General features: G+C 40.4%; 1 protein-coding gene across 1 annotated transcript; it reads right to left on the minus strand.

Annotated features, from left to right (window-relative positions):
- Nucleotides 1-2,497: 2,497 nt before the first annotated feature.
- On the minus strand, nucleotides 2,498-2,743 carry LOC102858117 (cytochrome c oxidase subunit 7B, mitochondrial-like). The gene has a single exon (XM_006879747.1). The coding sequence runs from the start codon at nucleotides 2,741-2,743 to the stop codon at nucleotides 2,498-2,500; it is 246 nt and encodes an 81-aa protein (XP_006879809.1).
- Nucleotides 2,744-10,881: the final 8,138 nt, after the last annotated feature.

The raw sequence follows: 10,881 nt of genomic DNA on the forward strand, positions 1-10,881 counted from the left end.
ACTTACTAATGATGTAGCTATAGGCAAATCTTGTTTTCTTCATAGATAAAGTTATATTACTATTAGTTATTATCTCATTTTTTTCTTTTTTCACAATTAACATGTTTATTAGGGAAGTCAAAAGGCTATAGAAATCAGGCTGGCAACAGTATACAATCAGTCACACAGGGACAGCTTCCAAAAAGCCCTCACATTACAGTCTACCAGCCTCTCCACGGGAGAAGGATGTGCAATCTCCTCCTGGGTGATTAACTTCCTCTGAAAACCACCAGAGGTTCAGCTATGGGTCTGTTTCAACTCAATGGAACACAACAACAACAACTAGAATGAAAAGTAGATTTCTAATTCAAAATGTGCTTACAGACACTTCAGCTTTCAGTCTCCTGGCTTTAGATTAGTGTCAAAAAGCTCTTGTTGTTGTTGTTATTTGTTGTTGTTGTTGTTGTTGGTTTTGATTGCTGTTGAGTCGAGCACGACTCATGGCAACTCTGAACAAAAGACCTAAATGCCTTTCCATAACTATCTTTACTTCTCCAAGTCCATAGAGTTTCCAGAGGCATGTGCTTTATGAAGTGGTTATCACTCCTGCTTCTAAACCTGTTTTACAACTGGGAGCTCCACCAAACACTGTCCATATTGGAAAACCATTATGGTATATGATACCCCAATGATACAAGATTCAGCATCACAGCAAAGCCAGGTTACTTCATACAGCACATTGACAAAGAGTGATGTACAGAGTGAAAGAATATTCCACCAAATCTAACACTAATCTCACTTAACAATGGTTGGTTAAGTGTTATCAAGTCGAATACAACTCATGGCGACCCTTGCACAAAAGACCTGAACTCTGTCTTAGTATCATTTCTGTATGTTTATAGAGTTTATATAGTTTCCAGTTTTGCCAACTTTGGCATATTCTCCTCCTGGGCCACCCCCAGCATCCTCAAACAAACTTGGGCAAAGGTTCTAGTTCCCTGTGCTAGCTGACCCATGGGCAGCTCTCCTCACATCAGGTCTCGAGTGCTCAGTGACAGCTGCTGTGACTGCTGCTTCCATAGGTCCTGGCCTGAGTGGCCCAGGAATTTTTTATTTTGAAGGATTTCTTCTCTGCATTCTTTGCCTCTTTGCTGGTGGTGAAATTTTCAATTTCTGCTCCTGAATTCACTCAATTTAACTGTAAGACATACCCTATACACATGTCTCTGCCCGTTCATGTAGCAAAAGCAAACTCAATGACTAAGAAAGCTCTCTTGAGCAATGATGAACCCTTGAAACTATAAAATACCTCTTGGCTTTTCTCACCGTTAACCTTCAGATTTGAAGAATTAACTTGTCCCTTAGAAAAATCTTATTAATAACTACATTAATGAAAATGTATAAGCCAGTTACTTCATTCCTCCTGGTTTAATATCCCCATTTTAGATGGCCAGTTTCTGATTTGCCCATCCCTATCAAACCAGCACTCTGAGAGAACAATACCAGCTTTGCTGAAGAATTTTCTGTTCCATTTGGAAACTTTGATCATCTGCATCCATCAGACTGCAGCAATCCACACTAGCTCACAGCATGAATTATCTTCTTTTCATCTGATTGAATTTTTATCAATTCATCCCTAGTACAAACAGGCTAGGCACAAACAGGCATCAGCTTCAAACTCAGGAGTCCACTCTTTTCCCTCAGTTCCAAAGGAGCTGGTCCTTTTGTTTAGCCTTAGCCCTCACATGGACCCAAGTGTAAGTTTGATCCCATTTTGTCTCTTATGATCTTTATGGTCTTTGGTTTTAACTCTTGGTCTCTCTGATCCATCTTGAGTTGATTTTTATGTATAGTATGAGATGTGGGTAAGGCCCCAGGAATAGATGGTATACCAATTGACATATTTCAGCTAACAGATGCTACCCTGGATGTGCTCACCAAGTTGAGCCAAGAAATCTGGAGAAAATACACTTGGTCAACTGACTGGAAGAGATCTATATTTGTTCCCATTCCAAAGAAGGGTGACCCAACAGAGTGTGGAAACTATAGAACAATATCATTGATTTCTCACACAAGCAAGATTCTACTGAAGATTATACAAAAATGACTGGAACAGCACATCAGCAGAGAACTGCCAGAAGTCCAGGCTGGGTTTAGAAGGGGTCATGGTACTATGGATATTGTACCTAATGGTAGATGGATCTTAGTTGAAAGCAGGGAATGCCAGAGGAATGTCTATCTGTGTTTCATTGATTATGCAAAGGTGTTTGACTGTGTGGATCATAACAAACTGTGGCTAACTCTGAGAAGAATGGGAATCCCAGAACACTTGATCATTCTAATGTGAAACCTATACTTGGACCAAGTATACTTGGTCCTATACTTTTTTTTAAGGGTTTCAAATGTACTTTTCTTCAATAATGTCTTATTTTAATGAGTACATACATTGTGCTTTTCCTCGACATCAATTATAAGTTGATTTTGAAACAATTCAATATTATACCACTAGCTGATTTGATTATTGATTTCTCCATCCCTTTGGGGTGACTTTGCCAACAAGGGACAAGTTCCATTCTATCCCAATTTGTGTTGTTGTGTAAGCCCACATAGCAGCACAGAAAGTAGTTCCAATAGCTAAGATAGCATTACCATATTTGTCATGGAAATCAGGTACATGTTTCTGGTGGCTTTGTCTTACCATTATTTGCTTAATGCTTCGAACTTGAAGACGACTTACTGCGGTTTTAGCTAAGAGAAACATCATGAAGAAGTAAACAGAAATCTGGTAACTGCTGCTGCTTCTTAGGAAAAAATCCTGAAGAGTACCCTTTCAAAGACTCCTATACTTGGACCAAGAGGCAGTCGTCAGAACAGAGCAAGGAAACACTGCATGGTTCAAAACTGGGAAGGGTGTGTACGAGGGATGTGTGCTATCTCCATACCTTTTCAACCTGTATGTAGAACAGATTATCTGGGAGGCTGGGCTCTATGAGGAGAAGTGTGGCATCAGGATTGGTGGAAGATCTATCAACAATCTTCATTATGCAGATGATACAACCCTGCAGGGGGTCAAGGACTGCAGCCTCCAATATGGATTGAGGCTCAAAATCAAGAAGACAAAGATTCTCACCATTGGACCAATAGGTAGCATCAAGATGAATGGTGAAGAGAGTGAGATTGTTCACAGCTTAATTTGCTTGACTTCACAGTCAACACTTTTGGCACCAGCAGCCAGGAAGTTAAAAGACATATTGTGTCTGCTGTGAGAGACCTCTGCAAAGTACTAAAGAGCAATGGTGTCACTGTGGAGACTAAGACACATCTGATACAGGCCATGGTCTTTGCAATCACTTGTTATGCATCAGAGAGTTGGACAATGACTAGAGAGGATATAAGGAGAATTGATGTTTTTGAGCTGTGATGCTGGAGAAGAGTATTGAGTGTACCATGGACTGCTAAGAAAACAAACAGGTTCATCCTGCAGAGGTTTAAACTGAGCTGCTCCTTGGAGGCAAGGATTCTGAGGCCTGGTCTGACATACTTTGGACATGTTGTAAGGAGGGACCAGTCCTTGGAGAGGGACATCATGTTTGGGAGGGTGGAGGGACAGTGCAGGAGGGGAAGACCCTCTATGAGATGGATTGATTCAGTGACTGGGGTAATCGGGGTGAGTGTGTCTGAGACAGTGCGATTGGCACAGGACAGAGCAGTGTTTAGGGATATTGTACATAGGGTCGCTGTGAGTTGCAAGCAACTCAATAGCACGTAACAACAACAACAGCTGTCCAGTATTAAAAGTGACATTTGCAGAAGAAATTGTCATTTCTTCATTTAATTGTTTTGTTTAGTTATCAAATATCAGTTGACTGTAGGTAGTTCTTGATTTCCACGTTCTTGATTCTATTGAATAGGTCTTGTGTCAGTCATTGTATTAATATTGTGCTCTGTTGGTTACCATGGCTGTGTAGAATGTTTTAAGATCAGGGATGCTGTGCTTCTGGAATAGCACACCAACAGAGAACTGCCAAATATACCCACTGGGTTTAGAAGAGGCTGAGATACTAGGGATCTTATAACTAATGTTAGATGGATCTTGGCTAAGAGCAAAGAGTTTCAGAGGAAAGTCTATCTATTTTTCCTTGACTATGCAAAAGCATTTGACCTTGTGAGTCACAACAAACGGTGGCCAACTCTGAGAACATTGGGAATCCCAGAACACTTAATTGTGCTTATGCAAAACTTATACTTGGACCAGGAGGCAGTCATCAGAACAGAGCAAGGAAACACTGCACGGTTCAAAATCAGGAAGGGTATATACCAGGCATGTGTCCTATCTCCATAGTTTTTCAATCTATATCAGAGAGGCTGGGCTCTACGAGGAGGAATGTGGCATCAGAATTGGAGGAATACTCATAAACAATCTGCATAATGCAGATGACACAACCTTGTTTACTGAAACTGAGGATGACCCAAAGCACCTGCTGCACAAATTCAAGGACTTCGGCCTTCAAATTAGATTGAAGCTTACCAAAAAGAAAAGATTCTCACCACTGGGCCAATTGGAAGCATCATAATAGATAGTGAAGAGATTAAGATTGTTAACAGCTTCAGTTTGCTTGGCTCCACAATCAACACTTTTAGTGCCAGCAGCCAAGAAATCAAAAGATGAATTGCATTGGGAAAGTCTGTTGTCATGGATCTCTCCAGAGTACTGAAGAGTAACGATGTGAGTCTGAAAACTAAGATGTACCTGATTCAAGCCATAGTCTTCCCAATTACTTGCTATGCATCTGAAAGCTGGACAAGGACTAGGGATGATAGATAATTGAAATTTTGAACTGTGGTAAAATGAATAATATTGAATATACCATGGACTGCTAGGAGAACAAACAGGTTTATCCTAGAGAACCAGGCTACTTCTTGGAGATAATGATTCCTCAGCTTCATCTGGACATACTTTGGGCATGTTTCAAGGAGGGACAAGTTCTTGGATAAGGACATCATGCTTGGGAGGGTGGAGGGACAGCTCAAGAGAGGAAGATGCTAGATGAGATGAATTGACTCAGTGACTGTGGTAATGGGGGTAGTTGTGTCAGAGAAAATGAGGTTGGCATAGGATGGAGCAGATTTCAGAGTTGTTGTACACAGTGTCACTATGAGTTGCAAGACTCGATGACACATAACAACAATAATGCTTCTCACTTCATTTCTATTTTTCAGAAGAGCTTTGTTTATTCAAAATCTCTTTCCAAATGAAAACTGCAAATTTCCTTTTATTTCTCTTTGAAGAATGAGTTTGGTATCCATATTTATATTTTATTGAACATGTAGATTGCTTTTGGTAGGATTTTCATTTTCACAATATTGAGTTTTGCTATTCATGTAACAGGTAATATTTTTCCAATTATTTAGGTCTCTTATTGTTTCTTATAATACTGTTTCATACTCTACTAAATTGGTCTAGTAGGTCAAATGGGTACTTTGTTGAGTCTTTGAGGCTTCTTGTGCACACTATTACATTGTCTGAATACAGCAATAGTTTTACCACTTCTTTGCCAATTGAATGCCACCTAATTTCTTCTTCTCTTGTCTTCCTGGGCTAGCTAGTACTTTCATTAAAAATATTGAAAGGAATAGTAGCAGTGGACATCTTTATTTGATCCCTATTTACAAGGGAAATGCCTTTAGTCTCTTTTCCATTCAGAATGGTGTTTGCTCTTGGTTTTGTATATATATACTTTTCACTATTTCAAGGAAATATCACTCTATTCCTAGTTTTCTGGGTGTATTTATCAAGAATTGTTGGAGTTTGTGAAAGATCTTTTTCTGCATCAGTTGATAGGATCATATGGTTCTAATTCTTTGCTTTGTTAATGTGATAATTTACATTAATTGTTTTGCTTATGTTGAACCATCCTTGCATGCCTGTTAAGAATCCCATTTGATCATTATGAATTATTCTTTCATGAACATAGACCCAAAAATCCTGGGCAAGTCCTGGCTAATAGAACCCAACAACATATTGGTTTTATTTTTGTATGGAATTGTCAAGGATTCTGCTGACACCATATTTAAAACATTCAGTTGCTAACCAAACGGTTGTGTTAAACCCATTCTGTGGGGGAAAGATGTGGCAATCTGTTTCTATAAAGATTTCCAACCCTGGAAACCCAATAAGACTCTTCTATTCTGTCTCATCTGATTTCTATGATTAAGAATAGACTAGATGACAGTTATTCAACAATGGGTGTTGGATTTCTAGTGGAGCTATTTAATAAGCTATTACAGTAAACTTCGTTTAACCTTGAGGAAAATGAGAATCTCAGAACACTTGAGTGTACTTACATGAAACCTATACCAAGAAGCAATCCTCAGAACAGAGTAAGAAAACACTACACATGGTTCAAAATAAGCAAAGGAGTGTACTAGGAATGCATCCTGTCCCCATACCTTTTCAATCTGTATGCTGAACAGATCATTTGGGAGGCAGGGCTTCATAAGGAGGAGTGTGGCACCAAGATGGGAGGAAGGCTCATTAACAACCTACAATATGAAGATGAAACAATCTTGTTTGCTGAAACTGAAGAAGACCTGAAGCACTTGCTGGAAAATGTCAGGGACTGTAGCTCAACATCAAGAAGACAAAGATTCTCACCACTGGGCCAATTGGCAGCACCATAGTAAATGGAGAAGAGATTGAGGTTGTGAGCAATTACAGCTTTCTTGGATCCACAATCAACATTCTTAACACCAGTAGTCAGAAAAATCAAAAGACTAATTGCATTGGGAAAATCTGCTATCATGGACTTCTCCAGAGTACTGAAGAACAAGGATGTCAGTTTAGATACAATGGTACACCTTATTCAGGCCATGGTCTTCTCAATTACTTGTTATGCTTCAGAGAGTTGGACAATGACTAAGGATGACAGAAGAATAGATGTCTTCAAGTTGTGGTGCTGGAGAAGAGTCTTGAACACACCATATACTGCTAAGAAAACAATCTGTCTTCGAGAGGGTGAAACCAAGTCTTTCCTTGGAGGCTAGGATTTTGAAGCTCTGTTTCATTTACTTTGAACATGTGGCCAGGAGAAATCAGCCCTTGGAGAGGGACATCATGCTCGGAAGGGTGGACAGACAGCACAGGAGGAGACCCCGGATGAGATGGATTGATACAGTGACTGGGGAAATGGGGGTTGGTGTGTCAGAATTTGTGAGACTGGCTCAGGAGAGGGAAGGCTTCAGAGCTGCTGTACATAGGGTGGCTGTGCATACCAGACGACTCAATCAATGACATTCTGAGACAGATTTGTAAGCAGAAGGGGCATTCAATTCCTAAACAACTTGCCTCCAAAAACCCTATGAACTTTGATAAATGTCAATAGTTGTAGAGGGGTTTCAGGCCTTTTGTTCATAGGATCCCTATGAGTTGTGCTGACTTGAAGATAAACAACAACAACATTACAGTTATCAAAATGAGTTTCAGAGATATAAGAATCAGAGCTTTAAGTATAGAAATGATAATCAAATTCTTGGTTTTGGGTGCTGTTGAATGAATACAATTCACAGTGACCCTTGGAACAACAGATTAGAGCGGAATCTTTCCCTATTCTGTACCATTCTCACAATTTCTGATATGTTCAAGCTCATTGTTACAGGCACTATGTCAATCCATCTTGTTGAGAGTCTTTCTTTCTCTGACCCTCTACCTTTCCCAGTGTGATGCCTTTTTCAAAGGACTGGCCCCTCCTGAGAGCATACCCAAAGTGTGTGAGATGAAGTTTCACCATATTTGCCTTTAAGGGACATCTTGGTTGTACTTCTTTCAACACAGAATTATTTGTTCACTTGGCAATCCAAATGAACTCTAGGATACTCTGCTCTTCTTCAACACTACAATTCAAAAACATCTTCTGTCATCCTTACTCAATGTCCAATTTTCAAATACATAGAAAGCAATTGAAAAGACCATGGCCTGAATCAGGCGCACCTTGTTGTTGTTATGTGCCGTCGAGTTGCTTGCAACTCATAGCGACCCTATGTACAACAGCCCTAAACTCTGCTCTGTCCTGTGCCAATCGTACTGTCTCCGACATGCCCATCCCGATTACCCCAGTCACTGAATCAATCCACCTCATAGAGGGCCTTCCCCTCCTGCACTGTCCCTCCACCCTACCAAGAATGATGTCCCTCTCCAAGAACCAGTCCCTCCGTAAAACATGTCCAAAGTATGTTAGACAGAGCCTCAGAAAAACAGTTGCACTTTAAAATTACATCATTACTCTAAAGAAGTCCTTGACATCATATTTTCCAATGTAACACACCTTTTGATTTTTTACTGATGCTCCCAGGAGTATTGATTGCAGTTTCAAGTAAAATTAAATTGTTAGCAACTTCAATCTTTTCTCCGTCTATCAGTGTTGCCTTTTGGTTCACTGCTGAGGATTTTTGCTTCTTCATGATGTAAACTCTAATGAATGCTATGTTGTTGTTGTTGATGTTGTTGTGATTATGTGCCGTCAAATTGCTTGCAACTCATAGCAACCCTATGCACAATAGCCCTAAACCCTGCTTTATCCTGTGCCAATCACACTGCCTCTGACACACCCATCCCAATTACCCCAGTCACTGAATCAATCCATCTCATAGAGGGTCTTCCCCTCTTGTACCGTCCCTCCCCCTCCCAAGCATGATATCCATCTCCAAGGACCTCTCCCTCCTTACAACATGTCCAAAGGATGTCAGACGAAGCCCCAGAATCCTTGCCTCCAAGGAGTAGGCTGGTTTAACCCTCTCCAGGATGAATCTGTTTGTTTTCTTGGCAGCCCATAGTACATTCAATACTCTTCTCCAGCACCACAGCTCAAAGGCGTCAATTGTCCTTCTATCCTCCCTAGTCATTGTCCAACTCTCTGATGCATATCAAGTGATTGCAAAGACCATGGCCTATATTAGACACACCTTGGTCTCCAGAGTGACACCATTTCTCTTCAGTACTTTAGAGAGGTCCCTAACAGCAGACTTTCCCATTGCAATACATCTTTTTAATTTCCTGGCTACTGGTGCCAAGAGTGTTGACCATGGAGCCAAGCCGACTAAAGTTGTTAACAATCTCAATCTCTTCACCATCCATCCTGATGCTGCCAATTGCTCCAGTGGTGAGAATCTTTGTCTTCTTGGCCTTTAGCCTCAATCCATACTGAAGGCTGCAGTCCTTGACCCTCTGCAGCAAGCATTTCAGGTCCTCCTCAGTTTCAGCAAGCAGGGTTGTGTCATCTGCATAACGCAGATTGTTAATAGATCTTCCACCTATCCTGATGCCACACTTCTCCTAATAGAGCCCAATCTCTTGGATAATCTGTTCTGCATACAGGTTGAAAAGGAATGGGGATAGGACACATTCCTGGGGTACACTTTTCCCAATATTGAACCATGCAGTGTTTCCTTGCTCTGTTCCAATGAACATTGAATGCTATAGTCTTTCATTTTCACTAGGTGCTTCAAGTTTTCTTTACTTTATGTAAGCCAGGTTTTATCACCTCCATAACACAATTTGGTAATGAGTCTTCCTCCAATTCTGATGCCACATTCTTCCTTATCTAGTCCAACTTTTTTCTCAGCATACAGCTTGAGTAAGCAAGAAGATGTCTCCATTTCCTAATGCCACTGTAACACAAATACAAATGAATGGGTTTAAAGAACAGGGAAACAAAATTTTATCGCATTACAGACTAGAATTCTAAATCAACGTCTCAGTGTGTTGACTATTTCTTTGTCAGTATCCCCAGGTAGACCATGCTCCACATCCAGCCCATCCTCACCCCTCTGCTCCCACCCTCCCTCTCCTTGGATCCTCATACTTATTCCCATACTTAAGGGATTGAGTTAGTTCACTAAGCACAATATTCTCCAGTCCCTTCCAAGTTGATTTACAAAAGTATTGCTCTGTGTGCTATGTAATATTCTATTGTGTGAATGTAACATAGTTTCCCAATCCATTCTATTGTGGTTGGAAATTTGGGCTGTTTCCATGTTTTTGGTGATGGTGAGTAACACTGCTATGAACATCTCACTCAAGTAGCACTGGCAAAGTTTAACAGTACAGCAAGTAATAAACGCTGGGGAGGATATGACAAATAGCAATTCTTATACACTGTTGGTGGGATTGTAAAATGGTACGACCACTGTGACAGGCAGTCTGGGGCCTTTTTTGACCTGGAAGATGATCCTCATGAGGGGACTATTTCTCCTTATGAGTGTATCTATGCCTATTCTGTTCTGTTCTTTTTAAAACTTATAATGATAGGTTCAGGATCATCTTACACTAATATGGTCTTGTGTTAATGTAAATCAAGCTTGGAAAGGTGGAGGACCAACAAAACGGAAGAAGACCTCCAACAAGATTAGTCAACACAGTGATTGTAACAATGGGCTCAGAAATGATGAGGGTGATAAAGGATAAGGCTAGGTTCAGATCCATTGTTCATAGGATCTCTATGCATGTGGTCGACTCAACAGCACCTAACAACAACAATAACAATATAATAAAATCCTATTTCTAAATAAGATTACAGGTAGGGATTAAGGTTTCAACACAGAAATGTGGAAGGGGGCAGTCAGGATGCTGTTGCTATTCATTTCATAGCAGTAAGAAAAAAACTGGTGGGAGGAAGCAGAAGTGAAGATATTGAGGAGAAAGAAGTTTGAAAATAAACTTCTAGAGATTATAAAAACTTAAGAAGTGAGAGGATGAAAAAGAATTTTTTTTTTCACAAACCCTCCCCCAGGTCCCCTCCACCATGTAGCCATCGCTCTAGACTCCTGTGATGACAGAAATACCTAGTCACATATCTCTTTTAAACAGTTTTCTGCCTCCTCTGTTTCAGTGCAGTATACATTATTGAA

The sequence above is a fragment of the Elephantulus edwardii genome, unplaced genomic scaffold, assembly GCF_000299155.1.
Source record: "Elephantulus edwardii isolate Elephantulus edwardi_28Jun2011 unplaced genomic scaffold, EleEdw1.0 scaffold00005, whole genome shotgun sequence".
NCBI classification, from domain to species: Eukaryota; Metazoa; Chordata; class Mammalia; order Macroscelidea; family Macroscelididae; genus Elephantulus; species Elephantulus edwardii.

What these genes read in the sequence shown, in the direction of transcription:
- LOC102858117 (XM_006879747.1), bottom strand. Translation starts at nt 2,743, where the DNA reads ATGATGTTTCTCTTAGCTAAAACCGCAGTAAGTCGTCTTCAAGTTCGA.